At 44.2% G+C, this 19,721-nt stretch overlaps 1 protein-coding gene across 1 annotated transcript in view; it reads right to left on the reverse strand.

Moving 5' to 3' along the window:
- Positions 1–19,721, reverse strand: part of ANO4 (anoctamin 4) — a 387,697-nt gene that overhangs the window by 169,582 nt on the left and 198,394 nt on the right. The window contains exons 6-7 of the mRNA XM_090041055.1: positions 7,697–7,833; positions 890–1,048 (exon numbers count right to left, since the gene is read on the reverse strand). Coding sequence (XP_089897181.1) covers positions 890–1,048; positions 7,697–7,833 — 296 coding nt within the window. The remainder of the gene's footprint in view (positions 1–889; positions 1,049–7,696; positions 7,834–19,721) is intronic.

The raw sequence follows: 19,721 nt of genomic DNA on the forward strand, positions 1-19,721 counted from the left end.
CAGACTCCTGCCTCCTGCCTAATCACATGGCTTCACATGTGCAGCACCCTCATGCGCCAGCCAGCCTTCCCACCAACCTCCACCACCATCTGGAGCCCAGGGCAGAGCAAGGCAGGAGTGGCCCTGGAGTAAGGTGCTCCACCCTGGTTCAAAGTGCTGCTGTCCTGGGTACATGTTTAGATGCTGTGCCTGGGAGTAGTTTACCCTGGCTTTACCCTGGATATCCAGGGGTCAAAAAACTCCTCCACGCTGCTCCCTTTCAGTGTGGAGAACAACTAAACGTGTGGTATGTGGTACCAGAGACATGTCTGCAGCGCCACATACTGCATGGCTGCGCTCATCTGGACACGGCCACTGAATGGTAGTAAGCCTCAAGCCCCTTACCTCCATTCTTATATACAAACTTAGGAGAACAAGCAGGTTTGAAGAAAGATAGGTTTAACCATGTTGCATACCATGTTAATAAACTGGTTACATATCTATGACCTTTTTATCTTTGCAGATGTTTTAAAATTAAATTCATACAGTAATTTTCATGTAAGTTTTTTTTTACCTTTTTCTGTTACCTTTTCATAGTACTTAGACTGTATTATCAGAAAGAATTATCTAATGTATGTTCCCTGCAGTTTTCAAATTTGGTATCACTTAAGGTTTAAAGAGTGGAAGAAATTTTTCTCTTTACTGTAGCAAGCGCCAATGAATTTTTATGCAGTAAGTCAAACAAGATAATGTAAAGTAGTCCATGTTGACCTAAAAATATGTCCAGTTTTCATTTACACTTAGCCTCCTTTCCACTGCCCTGGCAATATAAGCAGGTTACATTTAGACAACTTTAGACTCCAGATGCATACAATTTAGTTGAAAGTTTTCATCAGGGAAATTATCTTACCTCTTTCTCCATTTGTAATCCTTCTGCTCTTATATTTCTTTCGAACACCTCTCTCTTTTCTGCCTGTAGGTTGGATTTTCTATAGACTAGAATGTAATCAATCCGACATTTGCCATCTCGAAAATACAGCCCATTGGATTTATTTTTATCATGTTCTCCCTGTGAAGAGAAAGTCAAAATATTTTAACGTTTTTATTCAGTTCTGGTCACTGTCCTAAGAGTTAAGAACTTAAACTTTTCAATTCCATCCAATACAGAATGGAAAGCAATTAGCAAAAGTAGGTTAAGCCTTTAAGTAGTTTGTGTGTGACATTGTTTAAAAACGATGGCTTGGTTTAACATCTTACTCACCATACTTCTAGATTGATGGTCTACACTTCGGTGAAAACGATACTGACCCAAAATTAAAACAAGTAGGCCTCACTAGCCAGGCATTAAATTAGACAGGAGAGACAGAGAAGTTGAAATTTCATGTAAATCAAAAAATCTGAGATGAACTTCCAATATACGTATGCAACAATATAGAAGATGGAGTTATTCTGGAACAAGGGTTGATGCCTGAATATCTAACATAAATGTCTTTATGCAAAGAAAAAGAGAAAGAATAGAAGCTTCTCCAACCAATGGTGATGAAGATTTAAGAAGGTGAACATTATGGGAAGGCTAATGAGAAGAATCCTCCTATAAAGGCAGTAGGACTTCCAGGAGGAAGAAGTGTGTATTATAATTCTGTTCTCATTCCAGCATGACCCTGGTAGACTAATATTCAAATTACAGAACTGGTGTAGATACTATATCTTCTGACTGAATTTACCAGACTGAGGGTAACTCACAGTCTATGAACTCTGTATTTGCCTGCGGCTAATAGGTCTGTTCAGGTGGTTGCAACCCTAGAAACAAAAAAACCCAGTCAACTTTTTTGGTGTTTTATTAGCAGGTGACCCAAAGATCTAGAAGATTCAGTTCTCATTTCTTTTAAAGATTTAGTTCAGTGCTGAAGGGGAATATGACCCTTTTTTTGCTTTTACATTTTACTATCACCTATATAGTACATGTTACCTGACTGTCAACCAGTAGAATTTTTGTGGAGACAAAGGTAAGCTGTTAATTTTGTGTTTTTATCCTTGTGTTTGTGGTGATAGAGGTTCACATTAGCTTCATGTACATTCCAACTGAAGGAAAGGTGGGGGTAAATTCCCTGTTTGTGATGAAGTTTCTCTCTTCCCAGCAGGGGTGCTTAGTAGGGCTGTGCAAAACTTTACTCCCCGATTTTGATTTGGCAGTGATTTGGTCCAATTTGGTGGCTGAATCTCCAAATCCAAATTAAATCAGAGGACCCTTTAATCTCTCTGAATCAAATTGGAACCCTCTGAATTGATCTGGAGAGATTCGGAAAGTCGGACATAGAAGCAGCTTTAAATGCTTTTTCTAGACAACTCTAGGTAGCAGGTGGATTGTGAATGCTGCAATGCTGGGGCACATGGAACATCCCACAGAAGTGCCGGGGGCTCCCCTGTGCACTCAGTAGCAGACCACTTCCAGGTCCTCCGGGTAGTGCACAGTGCTCCCCCACCCCCGCGCCCTCTGGCCTCAGTGACTGGTACCTCCTGGGTTTGGGGGGGACACCTGGCATCCCCAAAAGGCCCATTCACAGCATTGAATCTTCAGATTTGGATTCAGCCAAATCAAATCAGGGACAGTGATCTGAATCAACAAATTAAATCACTGTCCCTGATTTGGGTTGAATCCAAATCTGAATCGAATAGGGTCCACTTTGCACACCCCTAGTGCTTAGTATATGTTTACTACCTTGATTTTGGTTATGAGAAGAGATCCTGGTTTTCTCTGTTTAAAAATCATAAATCCTCTGATATAAAAAAATGCAAATTCTCTGGTAAAAAACAAAATCCCTGATTTTTGGGCAGGGGGCAGGGTCTTGATGGAGACCAGTTTGGGACCTATGCAGGCAGGGCAAGTGGCCGGGTGGAATGAATGTGGCCATGGGTGGGTGGGGAGTGGTGTTCAGGAGTGGATGGGTGGAGGTGGCCAGGGCCAGGGCAAGGGCTTGAATCGGGATTGTAGGTCAGTGGCAACACAGGGCTGGGGCCTGGGACAGAGCCATGATTCACTACCTGCATGCCCCTGTGATGGGAGCCAGTTCCATGGGCAGGGGTGTGTGGGGAATGGATCATGGCTCTGTCCCATGCCCCACCCCCATGCTTTCATCACCTTGCAGTCCTGATCCCAACCCTGGCCCCGCTCTACCTATTTGTTTCAGTCTCGGATGCTGCTCCCCACCCTCCCACACCCCCACCTAGCTACATGTCCTGCCCATGCAGGTCTCAGGCTGGTCTTCATGGAGACCCTGGGATCACTGGGTAGTGACAGTGTGGGGCCAAGGCCCAGGGTAGAGCTGCAATCTGCTCCCTGTGTGCCCCTGCCTGCAGAACTGGCACACATCACAGGGGTGTGTGGGGAGCAGATTGCAGTTCTGCCCCAGGCCCCAGCTTGACACTGTCATCACACAGTGACCCCGATCCCAGCTCCAACCCCTGCCCCTGGCCTGGCCCCACCCTCCCGTCCCATTCCTGGATGGTGCTCCCCACCCACCCACCCACAGCCCCACTCCATCCTCCCAGCTGAATGTGGAGCATTAAGGGTTTTTGGTGAGCTGTTGCACTGGGTGGGGTGTGGTGCCAACTGAGTGCGATGGGGTGGTGGTGCTGACCCAGCCTGCAACAGCTCACCAAAACTCCATAAGTGGCCCTTCAGCCAAAATAATTGCCCATCCCTGGGCCAGCGTGTGTTACCGTAATATGCATTATAATTGCACAAGGTTTTTCTCTATTTAAAATAAAATATTTAGGTTGCAAAATCAAGTACTCAAAAGTTAGGAAATGCCAAATATATGGTTATCTGTGAAACCTCATTGTATTCCTGTGCATTGCATGGCTCAGCAGTCATATGGAAAAAGCCTATATTATTATTGATTATTAGTGATGATATATGTACAAGGGAGCTGAACTGAGATTGCACAGAAAACAATTTCTGACACTCCATAACTTCTTTTTTTGCAGCTTCGTTTTGCAAAATAATAATTTCATTTTAGAATAATGTTCATGCATTTTCCATTTTAAAAGAAATTGGTAAGAACTAACTGTATGACAGCAATAGCTCTCTTCCTTCATATATTACATTATAAGGTGTAGTACTGCAATACAGACATCTCTTATTTGAACAGACTAGCTACAGTAGCTGGTACCACAAAAGAAACTTTTGCCCTAAAGAGGAGAATGGGCAAGATGACACAGATGAGGATTCTGGCAAGGATCATGGGGGTCTGGGCTTAGTTTGACTCAGCTCTCTTTCTCATCTCCCCAGAAGTTGGAGAGCTCCTAACCCATGTGGAGAGAGAGAGAGAGGTTTTTGTGATCTTTTAAAATCTTTATTACAAAAATATTAAAAACAAAAAAGGTGAAAATGAAAAAATGTAATCCTCCCAGGGGCCAAACAAGAAACACTTTTTGGCATCAAAAACTCCATATCATCAGAGACTGAAACCCCCTCCATGCCATGCTCTTCATGGGGTTACACATTTAGGATTAACTGCCTAGCTTCCACCTTGCAGAATGGATCATTGCTAGCCCAGTGTGACACAAACTGGTTTACATTTTTCTTGCAAGGTGAAGCATCCAAACTGAAATGTGATGCACACCCGCACCAAAAACCAAGAGTTCCTGGGCACTGTAGGCACCCTCCTCTGTGACCTGGTTTCTGTGACTTTTCAGGGTTGCCCTCTTGACCTGGCCCAGCAGGAAACCAGCTAGGCATATTACACTCCTTTCAGTCACTTGGTAAGGAATAAAGAATATGTACACAGTCTTGGAGAGATCCAAGTCCAGCAAACCAAAGAGGGTGCTGAGGGTAAGAAAAAGTGGCTTGAGCTGGGGCAGTCCATGAAGGCATGGAAGAGTCCCCTCCACCTCTTCTTCACACAAAGGGCAGGTCTAAGAGACAGACAAATGTGCCCATGGCCAGGGCCCCGTGAAGCAGTCACCACTTGAGTTGAGGGAGAAAGATGATGTGCTGGGTCCAGTGGATGTTGTTATGGGGAATGGAGCCCAGCTCTCTCCCCCAATCTTTCAGCTACTAGAGTAAGTCCAGGTATTCAGTACAGGTGATGTATGGCCCTGGCCTTAGATTTGAATGATCACATCCTGTTATGGTATTGGTGTGCTTAAAAACCCATTTTTGAGCAATGCAGGTTAGAGAAGTGAAACAATTTAGATAGCTGAATTTTATGGAACAAGAAAAGAGTTTTCTAGCTTCCAGACTAGAAGGGTGAGCTGGATGCTCTTTTGACTTGTGCATCAGTAAAAGAAATGTTGACTCAACTCCATCTGTAGAATCTGTATGGAAGACAGTAACGTCAGAACCAGGAAGAGCACAGTTTTACATTGAGATCCTAAAGGTACAGGATGTGCAGAACTTGGCACATAGGGAAAGAATCTTTTTACTCATCAACTCACAAAATGTTGTAAGAAATCATAAGGATGCCTGTTAACTGTGATGAGTTGATTTTACAGGTAACTACACAGTAAGAAACTCAGTGAAAAAACACCTAAATTATATCACTAGAATATTAACTTTAGGACTGGGCTACATATGAATGCATTCAAGAGATAAGATGTCCTGTGAACTTAAGCACTTCCCAGTGCCATACTAAAAATCCAGGATCAAAATGAAAGTAGGAAGGGATAAGTTTTCTCTGTGTGGGAGCTCATACCATCTCTGAATACTCTTAAATCATATTAAATCATCATGTGCTTCATTCCTGGGATTCTCACAAACTCTTCTGAATAGCATACCTTTTTTTCCTTCAGAAGGAAGCAGGTGTCTTGCATTTTCCAGGAATATTCTTCCTATTCTCTAACACTTTCTCTCTCTTTCTCACATGTACACATATCATTTATATACGATTATTTATTGAGTGGCATTGCCCTCCTCCTCAGCTATTGCTATTGGGGTGTATGCTTGCTTAAAGGGGAAAATAAATTAATAGATTCCCCCTTTCATTCACACTTCCCCTTTGTAGAGTACAGAGGTCTTGCACAAGGGTATTATTAACGGGGAAGAAAGATTGGCAGCTTTTGTTAAATTAACAGCAGTACATTTCAGTCCTGTCCCTTTTACCTTGCTCTTCTCAAATTCCCCTTTTATTTTAACCCCTTTATGTCCCACATATATATGTCTCACCGGCATCCATCTGATAGAGGCCTTGGCTTATGTGATCAAAAACACTGCACAGAAATCCCTTGTCCTATCATAATGCAAAAGCAGAACTATGAAAGTGATGAGAGGAGTTTTGAGGAGAGAGACAAGGAAGAAGGATAAATGAGTCTGATTACAAGGCAAACACAAAAATCAGGTACTGCCTGAATTCTGTGGCTTAAGTTAGTCATCTAAACATACCAATAATTCAGCCTTTTTTCCAGAACAAGAAACTTATCCAACTCCCCCCTGTATGGTGTTCCACAAAGTGACTTGCTTTCCAAAACAAAAACTAATTCCTTGAAAAGGGCACCCACCACAATTAGAACAGCCCTTCTGTTCTCTGTGGATCTGAATATTTTTAGAGAGTACAGCTAGAGAGTGATCACATTCCCTGAGGAACAAAAGCACACAAAAGTGAAATAAAGGAAAGAAAAAAATTTTAGCCCAATTTTTCAAATTCAAATTCTGAAGTTTAGGCTAACTGAAAACAGATTTGAAAAAGGAGCTTTCCTCCCAAACATGCTGTGAACTGCAACTCCCACTGGAAGTTGTAAATGCTTGCCTTTTTTGCAAGTCATATCCATCTTTTAAGGCAGGTGGCACAGCCAGCGCGCAGGAGGCACGTGGCGTTGCGCCGCTCCTGGGGCACCAGCAGTGGGATGCAGAGCGCAGCCCGCAACGGCAGCTGCCTCCACCCCATACACAGACCTAGGGGGCACATGCCCCCTGTGTCGGCCACAGGGCCGAGCATGGTGGTGAGAGCCCCCCCATAGCTCTGGACAAGCTGCCCAGGCTCCAAGCCTCCCATGACCTGCCCTGGGGCCCTATTCCTCCCTGAAGGGACCTCAATCTCTCCCCCACTGCACACCCCTTCCCTCCCTTACACCCCTTCCCATCCACACATTTACCTGCTGGGCACTGCTCCACACCCGGCTGGGCTGGCCTGAGTTCCCAGCTGCCTGCAGGCTCTGGCTGTTGTGTGTGTCTGTATGCACCCCTCCCCCTGCCCTGCTGTAGCCACCTGGAGCCTGCACCCAGGCTGCTTGTGTTTGCGGAGGCTAAGCCCCTTTAGCCCTGGATTTCTGCAGCCTATGGCTGATGTAAGTAAACCTTTTTCTCTTGTTTCTGCTCCTTCACTCTGGGACATAGCATTGATAGTGGGAGCTAAAAAACATGCTGTACAGAGGCCCTTGGAGACAAAAGCATTCAGCTGAACAGACTGTAGCTTAATACATAAACCACATAAGGACTCTTTCCAGGGAACTACTTTAGCACAGGAAGCATGGTTTATAAGGACCATACCCTCCAGCTTCTGAGGAAGTCACAAGTCATTGACTAATGAATGACCAGATGAAATAAAGCCACTTTCAAAACCAAAATATTTCATGATATTTCAGTTTTATAATTTTAGAGCAGTTGTCAGTTTTAATTATTCCCAACACCAAAGTTTTAGATAAGAACAGAACTGCAGTGAATGAAACTTCCAACCCAATTACATTTATTTCTTATATGGCTTGGTTTGCAGGCTCTTACCTCTCCTGCTGCTTCCAATCTGCTGGCATCATCAGAAGTACTGGTCAAATTACCATGGTGGAGCAGAGAGTCATCATCTTTGGAAGGGCTGTTTACTCCTTCTAACTCATCAAAAAAAATGTTGACATCCTTAGCTACTAAAAGCAAAAGAAAAATGTGGTTTCAGATCAAAGCTGAAACAAACAAGAGACAATTTCTAATACAATACAGCATCTACGTTTGTTTAGGAGTGGGTACCTGATACCTTTAATTTAAAATTTCAGGAGAATGAAGGTCAAAACCTGTTTAGTAGCATAATGATTTCTTCATTAGCAGGCAACAAAACTTAAGAATAAACAATACTTACATGATAACAAATAAAATATATATTAGGTGTCATAATAAGAAATATGCAATTATCAACCTAGCTTTTCTTAGTAAAAGCTTGTATTCTTGGATTATCTTGACTACTGAGAATGCATTAATTATAATAACAAGCAATAGTATTTAAAAAGTTTTTTAAAATATTACATGAAATAGCATGTGCTCAGATGCACACCTGTATCACAGTCAGAGGGTTCAGAATGACCACAATAACTCATTCTACATAACGCTACTTAGAGGGCTGTGTGAAACTATGTCTAGTCTAAAGAAAGGTCAGAAAACCATTCTGTTTTCACTAGTAAATTGATTTCCATCAGGATTGTTGCTAGTAACAGCCTCCCATAAGGTCCACTATGGTTGATGCCATATTATACATGCACATTTCACATTAAACTTTATAGTAAAACAATATTCACAGAAGGATGAGGGCAAGGAAAACAATAACCCAAGAGGGGTATGTGGACACACTTCCTCTCTTGTGGTTAAAATCAAGTGGGGTTATGCTGTGCAGTTATGGGCAGCGTGGTTCTGCAGGCTGGGGTACACCAGTATATCTTAAAGGAGTCACTGCTTTAACCACAAATAAGCTAGCTTCATGGGCCATACTTGAGATAGGCAGCAAGTGGGCAAAGAGAGAAAAAAAAAAGATCTGGGATACTGCTCCAATATTCAACAGTTCCAATATGCTTTGCATGTGGCATGAAGGGGCTGTAGGTTTGGAAAAGCAGCAACTGTGCTTCTCCTTGGTGTCTAGGGCCGTGTATAGACAAAATGAGAGGCATGTGTGCACGACATTTTAAAGCGGGCTAAATGCTTTTGTACCGCTTAAATTGTGTTGGTGTTTGCATGCCTCAGCGGTGTATTGCGCATTAATTCCAGTCACTATAGGAAATTCAGTGCCATAATGCACCTTGGGGCACAGCAAACTAAAACCCCTTCAAGGAATTTGCTGCTGCCAGAGCCGCGGAGTGAAGCACCGGGCTCCGTGCAGCTCTGTGGTTATGTAAGATGCTCTGCAGGCAGCTTGGCAGCATCCCAGGAAAGCAGGCTCTGCCCAAGAAAAGCAACAAGCCTGATCCTTCCCCCACTCCCCTGGAGCCTGCCTGAGCTTCGTGGGGGGGCCCAGTGCTTCCCTCTGTGGCTGTGGTGCCCCCCAGGACGGCCCGAGCCAGGTGCCTATGGGTAGGTGCCGCCTGGGGGGTGCTGCCATTGCTGTGGAGGGAAGCGCCAGCCCCACCTTCCCAGCAGGCCAGGAACCACTCCACCTGCCAGCAGCTCACTCTCCCCTCCCCGCCCGAGAGGCAGGTAAGTCAGCAGGGTGTGTGCACAACACGGGGGTTTAATCAGCTCTGAATTGAAGTGGTGTTTTTTAAAACCCACCACTTCAATTTAGGGCTCCCATTTTGTCTACACACGCCCTAGGATTTAACTATGAATAGACTTTATCTTCTCAACCCCATGACTCCTGTACATAAAAGCCAATTATTTTGGCTTTAGTCACATACAGATTTCATTTAAAACCTATCAACAGATCGTAGATTGGTGTTACTCTTTTACAAGTATAAAATGATGACTCCTCAGTTTAATGATACATATTACATTTCAGACGAATATTTTTGCATACAAAAAACCTTCACAACCAAAGAAATCTTATAATATCTTCACAGCCAAAGAGATCTTATAAAACTGTGGTAAAGGACCAAGCTAAACTACTTCATTTTCAGTGTCGAAAATCAAATCTCAATATCGTCAACTATTTTCTTTCTAGCTAAGTGACATAATTATAAAAAACCCCTGCTATTAGAAAATTACCATGGCATTCTCTGTTACTTTGATAGCTACTGTTTATAGCATTTTGCTCATAAGGTTTAACAACTTAGGTCAAATATTGTATAATTAGGCTTCTTCTACATGTTACAAGTATTGCACAATCAACTGGTTAATGTTAACTGGTAACTCTACATGTTAACTGTGCAATTACCCTGAGACCAGCTACCGGCGCAAAGTAGCTATCATGCCATAAAAAGCTTGAACCAACTATAAGGTTTTGAACCTCAGAAATGTATACTACTTTTATAGCTAGTATTGCTATCAAAGTTTAATTTGTACATGTAGCAGGGCCTCCCCTGCAATTGGGACCCCGCTAACCTACCAGAATCAGGCTCCCCCTGCACCAGTGATGAAGCAAAATGTGATCTAACGCACAATCCTACCGTCATGCCTCCTGCCATGCATGTGTGGCATGGCAAGAGGCATGACTGTATGCATCATATTAGAGCCCATCACACCTTTACCAGCATGTGTACAGGGCCCCTCAGCTATGTTGCTTTTTGCTTGGACATAAGAAACCAAGCCTAACACTTCATAATATAATTCTTCAGGTTTATAGAGTAACTTCTATCCTAAAACAGCCATAGCAAAGATGGTAGGACTGACAGTCTTACCCAGCTGGTTTTCATTTCATACTGCGCTTAGTCCTGTGATATCTGAATACCTTATATATTTAAAGCTTTTCTTACACCTCTTATGACAAAATTATTTTGATTTGGTCTGTTGTGGATTTTTTCATATATACAATTGGATTGTTTATTTTAGTTATCCTACTCTTGTGAAAAGTGCCAAAGCACCTTTAGGAACAGTCAGGATGTTATCTTTGTACTTTGGAACAGAGTGCCTTCCAAGAGTACCATGCCCCAGACCAATGTTCTGAAGTACTGGTTTGATGCTGGATCAGCAGGAAAAATGCCTAACTCCTATCATACTCAGCAATATAAAAGGAAGCATTTGCTGCCTCCACTCCTATCTGTAAGGTCATGTCTACATGTTGCCCTATGGCAACATAGTGACATGCTACATCACTGTATGGTGAGCTATGGCAACATAGCAATCACGCAGGTCTACACATGCTCACCAGCTGTATCATGGTAGTGGAATACTCCCCCGATATATCACACTACTATGGTGATGTAGCAGTGAAATCTAACCAGGCACCACATGCATGGCACAGTAACAGCCTGTACTACACCGTGCTTTAGGAAGTACTAAAGCACATTGATGTATAGACACATTCTAATAATCATAATGATGCGTCTTATTCAAGAAGTCATGGGAACTGCTACAAGATTCTATGGTCTCTATATATAACTGTTACTGTCAGATTTGTTTCAAGCAGCATGTATAAAAAGATTTTGTCTCATATAGGAATAATTTGGATGGAGATTATAACACTGGTCCTTGTCCAGGCCAACACAATGACTTAAAATGACTTAAAAGAAAGAACTACAGAAGATCATTTAAAATTACCAGCAGCTTCATTTTATAGGAATCTTCTAGGGAAGCCTCTAAAGACAGAGGCATGCTATCATACTTTATCAACACAGTATGTGAGAACTTTATGAGACCTAAATAGAGAGACTTTCTACAGACCATCTAAAATAAATATGTGTTTCAGAAGGAGGAGGTGAAAAAAAAGCAAAATGCTTCACTGATTATGAAGGAGAGCTTGTTCAAGTGTTGCACACCAGAGAATTTGTTCATTCTTCCATGAAAATTGCCCCCGTAATGCTGATTGAGGTCACTGAGACAGTGAAAAAATCTGCTTCTTAAGTGCTAGCAATATACCAACTTGTGACTTGGATGCTTTACAAATGGCTACACAGCTGGGTGTCAGAGTTAGTTTGCTTTTGTCTTTTGAATATAGAGGGACTGGTTCACTTGGGGGACTTGATATAGAACAAAAAATCTAATATAAAAGTCAGTTTGAAATATAGTCCCTCTCAGAGATGGCTAACAGTCATAGGTCACTGAGCTGCTCTCAGCTGGTTACGTGAAATTGGCTAGGAATGTCTGTCTGAGTTGTCTTTAGTAGAATATGGTTTATATTACAAAAATGCTCTCAGAGAGCCTTTGTACACACCTTTTTTTTTGTCCTTTCTTATGCTGCAACGGCATGACTGTTTGCACAAACAGGTTTTCCAGATGCTTTAAAAGTCTTTCTGGAGCATTAAAGTAGAACTCCTCAGATGTAGTTTAATTTGGCTAGCCATGAATTAAAGAGTCACATCCATGGATTCATTGCATGCAAACACAAAGGTACTCAAAGACTCAAATGAGTCTTTTTGTCCACCAGATGGCTCTGTGACTTTTTTGTAGTTCACCTATTGGAATTGCTTCTGCTCTTGAATTGCTTCCACTTTTTTTCCTTGTGCTGTTTGCCAGCCCTGTGCTCCCACAGGTGTGTGGCAGGGCACAGGGTGGGGGACTGTGGGCCTGGGGGAGGCAGTGCTGGACTGTCCCTCTCTTCTGCGGTGCTGGCTGGGGACTGAGCTTAATTAGTTTGAAAACCAAGTGCATGCAAACACTTGTGCAATGCTCCAAAGCTTATTTCATTCAAAAACCTAGTGCGTGCAAACACTGATGTGACACTCCAAAATAAATAAATTTAAATTTTATAAACCTATTTAATTTAATGAGGATTAAACCCAGTGGTGTGTACAGGCACCCAGAGGTGGCATCCAGGATCCAGTGCAAGTGTGGTAGCACAGTTGCACCCCAGTTTTGGACCATACCACAGGAGCAGCAGCTGGGAATGTTAAGTCCCCAAAGCATGTAAGAATTCACCCTTCGTCCCACTTTTAGAACCCCCTCCCTTCCTCTCTATGTTCATCTGCACTTCCCCTCCCCTTCTATTCCCTTCTTCCCTGCCCACCACTATCACTATGGAGCCATTACTGCCCTACTTGCTCCAGCCAGAGTATGTGAAGAGCTGGGCTCAGCTGGGGACAGTGGCAGTAGCTGGGACATGAAGGTTCCTCCTTCCTACCTAGTCCCTCTAGGTGTTTCCCACCAGTCTGGGAGCAGGCATAAGGATGGAGAGCCTGTCTGTCACCACTGCTATCCCTGATTGAACTCGACTCCCCACATAGTTGCTCCCCACAGCCCCACTGTACTGGGGCAGCAGTGGCAGTAGGCGAGCCTTCCTGCACCCAGAGGCATAAGTTGAAAGATCAAGGGGTGAATGGGAAGAGAGGGGAGTGCCCAAATTTGAGTGGGGGATTTTTACCTGCTCTGGGGACTTAAAAAGTCTGTGTTGCTGCTCTTTTAGTCTGGTCTGCCTTCCCTAGCAAAGAGGAAAAGCTAGGAGTGGGGGTTGCTCATTGGGATAAGAACACTCTATAGCTCTGTCACATACTTTGTTTTTCCAGTGATGAAAAATAAACAAAAAAATCACCAAATGCATGCTCCCTAAACTAGAGCTAGGGAAAATAAAAAAAATAATTCTGGGCTAAATGTCTAAATATTAAAACAAATCTGATTCTGAACAGAATAACAACTTCAAAATGTTTCATTTTAACAATTAAAAATCAAAATTAATGGAATATCAAATTAACTGAATTCAAAATTTCTGCATTATGACCAGAAGTAGTCCAAGAATGACCACTTCTTATTTATTCCTCAATGTATCACTGGGCTCTGGTAGGAAGGTAGATTAGGTGTCCTGAAATTATTGGAATGGGTGGCTGAGACTTATAGCAAGCAAGGCCAGGAGTCCAATTTCAGAGCCCTGGAGGGCCACCTCCAGACAAGAAACCCAGAGGTTTTGAAAAATACTGCAAGGGGTTGAAAAGGGATTAGAGATCTATAGTCATCTAAGGAACCCTACAAGGAGATACACAGTGTGTCCTGTCTTAACCTTAAGTTCAGAGTCCCACGTGATGGAACACAATATATTCTCTGACATTAGAGTCACCTGAGCTGTTAATACATAATCTCAGTATTCATAGATACACTTATCCAACTATGGACCAGCCCATATGGCAACACGAGAGAAATTCAGTCAACAAGGAAGGAATTAGTGTACTGTTTTTGGTGAAATTTAAGAAAAGATCAAATTTAGAAAACATTTTTAAAAACTGAAAATTTTCTAATCAAATCTTTGTCAAAATATGAAATTTGAAGTAAATCAACATGCTTTCATGAAACATTTCCTTCTTCTGAAAACTGCTTTTCAGAAAAGATTTTTGCTCACAGAAGTGCTGAGCGGCTTTAATCTAGACACCAAGGCTAGAGACAGACATTACACATAAACCAGTGTAAGTGATTAGAAACTGGTTTAAACCTGTAACAGAACAGACCTTCAGTGCACATAAACCAGTTTGAAAATGGCTGAAAATGGTTTGAGGTAAACCTGGCTGAATGTAGTATCAGATGTAATTGATTTGCATCAAACCAGTTTATGCAATGTCTGTCCCAGACCCCTTCCTGGTTTAACTTAAACCAAAGTCCCCCAGCATCCCAGATGCTTTGCAGCCCTGGGCAGGGCTCTGCTTCAGCCTATCTGGGCTGGCACCTCCCCTCTTCTCCCTGGCTGGAGCTCCAGCAGAAACAGCAGGTGCAGTGATTTGACCACACAAAGTAGTGCTGTTCTAAGATGTATCAATCTCTAGCTCCTGAAGATCAAATAGTGTAGCACTAACATGGCTATACTGCTGGTCTGGGAGCTTATGTGTGCCTGTCTGACGCAGGCATTACCTTACATTGTATAAATCAGGACTGATCAACTGGAAGTTAAATCACAGCTCACGGGGCTTGCTGGCACAGCTCTCAAAGCCTCTGAATTAGCTGAGCTCCAGAATCCAGGGAGTGAACACTGCTGTTGCTCACCATCTCATTTGCTGCTTAATTTGGGGTCTTTAGTTGTCATTGGCAATTAAAATTGGTGGCAGGGGAAAAGGGTGGAGGCAAACAGCCACAGGTTCTGGAACAGAGCCAACAGAGAGGCTCTGGCAGCCACAACAACAAGCTGCTACCATACTACCACAAGTGGGCTGTCCACCCATGAAACGCTCTGCAGTCCTGCAGGGAAAAATGAGTTGGACCCTACTGGGGTAGATTATATGCCTGAAACAGACAGCCTGGAGCTCCCTCCCGCTTTAAGGTAAAAGAAGATGCCCACCTTCAGAAACCTGGATTTAAATCCTGATTCTTTGGACATCATAACATGTAGGTGTCCCAGGAGTAGCCATGATGCCTGCTGGTGGTGCCATGACCATCCCCCACTCTGCCCCTAGAGTGCCTCCCTTCTCTCCTGCCACACCCCAGAAGCTCAGCAGGCTAGGCAGGGTGCAGATTAGTCTCTCCCACACAACTGGAGGAGAAGGAGCTGTTACCCAGAGATGCTAGGCCAACTGCTATGCTGCCTGTGGGAACAGGGAGTCTTGGGAAGCTCATAAGAATTCCAGTGCTGGAAGGTATGCTACAGGAGGTGAGGGAAGCTTTTCCCTCTTAAAGAGGCAGAGGGATGCTTCCACTGTTATTGTTTATGTTATAGCCCAGAGGCCTAGGTTTATGCTATATTTACACCAGCAGTTTGATTTGGAACAGTAAGGGTGGTATACAGAAGTCCCGTTAATACTGGAGGGACATGCAGTCACCTTCAGCCCTGTCAGGGGCAGGCTCAAGGTTCAAATGAGGATTGAGCCTGGAGAGGGGTAGAGTGGAAAGCCACAGAGAGGGCCAAATGAGAGCTAGTGCCTTATAGATTGTAAGGCCAGAAGGGACCTCAGAAGATCATCAGGTCCAGCCCCCTGCACTAAGCAGGAAAAAAAACTGGGGTCAGGTGACCTCAGCAAGGTGACTGTCTAGCCTCCCCTTGAAGATTTCCAGGGTAATTGATTGCACCACCTCTGGAGGGAGCTTATTGCATAGTCTGGACACCCTGACCGTGAAGTTTTTCCTAATGTTGAGCCTGAATCGATTGTCCAAGGGTTTGTGGCCTTTACTCCTGGTTTTCCCCTCGGCTGCTCTGGTGAACAGTTGCTCACTGAGTCCTTGATGTACTCCCCTAGTCTAACAGCAAGCTGCTACCAGGTCCCCTTTCCATCTTCTTTTCCTCAGGCTGAAGAGTCCCAGATCCCTCAGCCTTTCCTCATATGGCTTCTGATCATATTGGTGGCTCTTCTTTGGACTCTCTCAAGCTTGTCCACATCCTTGTTAAAGTGTGGTGCCCAGAACTGGACACAGTACTCCAGCTGTGGTCTCACCAGTGCTGAGTAGAGTGGAAGAATCATCTCCTTGGTTTTGCTGGAGATGCATCAATTGATACATGCCAGAGTATCATTTGCCCTATTGGCTACAGCATCACACTGCTGGCTCATATTCATACTGTGGTCTATTATTACCCCCCAGATCCCTTTCATTCATGGTACTAGTCTGTATGGTACTGGCAAGCCTGTAGGTATGCAGGCGGTTGCTCACCACAAGGCGGAGCACTTTAGATTTCTTAACATTGAACTTCATCAGGCTCTGATCTGCCCAACTTGCTAGCCTGTCAAGATCCACCTGTATCTGTAGCCTATAGTCAAGCGTGACCATGCTTCCCCATAACTTGGTGTCATCCACAAACTTGACCACTGAGCTCTTCACCCCCACTTCCAGATCATTAATAAAGATGTTGAAAAGTACTGGACTGAGCACCAACCCCCCAAAGCCAGATCTGATACAGTGGGCCCAGGCTAGAAGGCCTAGCTAGAGTAAAGGGGCAGAGGCTAAGGAGGCCAAAGCCCTGACAGAAGAACATCATTATTGTAACATCTGTGAGGCTTGGGGCATGGTGTAGGGGAGGATTGGAGCCACATGATTAGCCCCTAAAGCTTTAAGTGCCCAGTAGGGTGTCATCAACTTGAGAGACCCAATAGGCCATGGTTGACTAGAGAGGCCCAGTGAAGCACCTGGAAACCCCAGTGGGATTCCAGTTTAGACTGGGTCCATGTGAAGGCCTGTGGGCAGCCTCCCTATTATTTTTTTTTTTTTTCCATCAAGGCATGGCAGGTGAGAAGGGAAGGCACTCTAGGGGCAGAGCAAGGCATGGTCACAGAGCACCAGAGGACATCACGGTTGCCCCTGGGTCCCCGATGTGTTATAGTGTCCAAAGAATCAGGATTTAAATCCATGTTTCTGAAGGTGGACATCCAAACATTGCCTAATTTGGGTCCTAATTTTTAAAGTATCTTCTCTCTGTATACATGCCTAACAAGATGGAAGTATAGCCATGCCATAATTGAATTATGTTTCTCTGTGGCAGGGCACTGTTGGTGCCTTCCACTTTAAGAGCTGAGCCAAGCAGCCAGCAGGTACTTAATTGCAGTGGCCATTTTAGATCTCTGGCTGCCTATATAATCAGAGCAGTTCACTGCTGGCAGGGCAGGCAGAAACATTGCCTGGCTACAAAGCTGTATGCAACTTCCTGGAGGTAAGGGCAGGAGCTTTAGGGGATGGTTTGGAGGCTCCTGGTCCTGGGCATGACCTAAAACTGCAACCTGCTGGGAGTGGGTGGCCTGGTGGGGCTCTCAGTGGTGCGGGAGCCCCCAGGAAATGCCAGGCCAGTTACCACCTTAGTCAAAGGCAGGTAGGGGTGCCTTAACCCAAGCTCTCACCTTTGGGTGGGTCATTTATCATTGGAGGTAGTTGGGGCCAGGCACGGTTGTGACCACCTGAGCCCTGCGGGGGCAAGACCCAGAAAAGGCCAGGCATGGCTACAGCCACCTGAGCCCCACCGGGGAAGCCCCGTGTCCCCAGTGAGGGGGCGGAGATGAGGAGCCCCAGTAAGGTGTGGAGCCCAATGGAGGGAGCAGAGATGTGGAGCCCCATGGAGGGAGGGGCCCCAGTGAGGGGGCAGAGATGTGGAGCCCTAGTGAGGGGGCAGCCCCAGTGAGGAGATGGAGATAGGAGCCCCAGTGAGGGGGAAAACCAGAGGGCTGGGAGCCCAGTACTGTTTGAGTGTACAGAGTTGCTCTGGGAAGGGGCCAGGACAAGCTTAGACCTGGTTGGGTAATTGGCTGCCTACTACCTCGGTGAGGATCATAAGAGAGGCCCAAAAGACGATACATCTGCCACCCAAGGTATGAGCTAGCTAAGTCTATGGCCTAAAAGGTCCGCTTCAAGAGGGAGCAAGGCAATACAAGTTGTTGAAGTGTGAGAGAGACCCTCTGAGACAGGGAGGAGTGTGAGAGGACCTAGTGAGAGGAGGGTGGTATGAATGCGTGTGCGTCTGTGGCCTGACAACAAAGTCTAAGCTTGGTTTGGCTGTAGGTCAGGTGCAGTGTATCATTGGGATGCCATCTGTGAGGCTTGAGCTGTGGTGTAGGGAAAGAATGGAGTCATAGACAGTGCCCCCTGGCATCGGGGTAAGAATGGGCAGCCTCCCGCCTTAATTAACACCTCAATTAAGTAACAACAAGGCGTGGCAGATGAGATAGGTGGACGGTGTGCCCAGAGGCAGGTGGGGAAACTAGCACTGTAGCTGGTCAGGGACCCCCGCTTTGCCACATCAGACATTTTTTAAGACCAATTATTTCACCACCTTTTACACTAATGTAGAAAAATCCTATTGGATGCCACAGTGCAGCAAGCAATTGACAGGAAACTCCTGGATGTAAAAGATATAATTTGTGCCAACTTACACTAAACCCCACTGCAATTTAGAAGTGTTCAAATATTTACATCAAAATCTTTCTGGGCCCTACCATAGTCACTAAATTTTTTATAACATTCACTTGATTTTTTTTTTGAACAACAGATGATATGGAAAGATTCAAGTTTTTAGCAAGTATATGGAATACAATTTAAAATCTTCTTTCTTCAAGAAGGTCCATCTATACATTCCACATTCCAAATAATTTTTTATCATGATTCAGAAATTAAATAGTAATTATTTCTTAGAAATCTATCTGAAGACACCTCCATGTAAAGCAGAAAAAATGAGTAAATCAAAATAACATAAAAACCACTGGGAATCTACCCACATGAAATGCTCCCTCAGCCACTGTATTTTTGTCCCATCTGAAGTATTCTGAAGAGCAATAGGTTTTTCCTTATAATAAAGAGAAGGCTAATATTTTGCAAGAAATCATCATGGTCCACAACAGGAGCTCTGAAGTCAGGAGTATACAGTTATTCAAGAGATTTTTTATAAACTGATGAATTTGTAATTACCAGGCTCTGGTGTGTGGTAATTACTGCACTCCAGTGTCTCTTGTATCAGTGTCCCTCCATTTAAAAATGGTGATGGGAGGAGCTTTAGTTAAAGCACCCCCACCACCATTTTTAAGTGCAGGGATGCTGATACACAAGGCACTCTGGACACCAGCCAGAGCCACTCTAATTAATGTCCGCCCTCCCCTTCCCCCTGCACACACTACTGGAGCACATGTATAAATGCCCATACAAAGCTACAGTCAAAGTGGTTGCTACTTTTACTTTACTTTCTAAATGTTTTCTCCTTTCCTTATAGTGTGGGCTTCCTGTGCTTGTGGCCAGAAGCATCTGTGAGAGCTCCAAATGTACTTCAGACTAAGGGGACGCTTAATTTTAGGCTCTGAAGCTCAGGAGAACTCCTAGAAATGAGCTGGAATGCCACCAAGTGACATGTTTTTAATGTAGATAGCAAATAGATTTGGACTAGAGGACAGGTCACAAGTCAGTCTTAAGTTACTAGTGTATGCAGCAGAATACAATCTTTGTCTCTCCCTAAACTCTGCTATCTGACAATTTGGTTACCATTGCCACTGCAGAGGGCAGACACCTCTGGCCTCATCAGCTTCAGGTAACCCTGAGTTGTAACCTGAGCTGGATACATTCCTGAGGGAGGGGGGAAACCTGTTCC

The sequence above is a fragment of the Crocodylus siamensis genome, chromosome 4 (genome assembly GCF_052110815.1).
Source record: "Crocodylus siamensis isolate JL-2025a chromosome 4, ASM5211081v1, whole genome shotgun sequence".
NCBI classification, from domain to species: domain Eukaryota; kingdom Metazoa; phylum Chordata; order Crocodylia; family Crocodylidae; genus Crocodylus; species Crocodylus siamensis.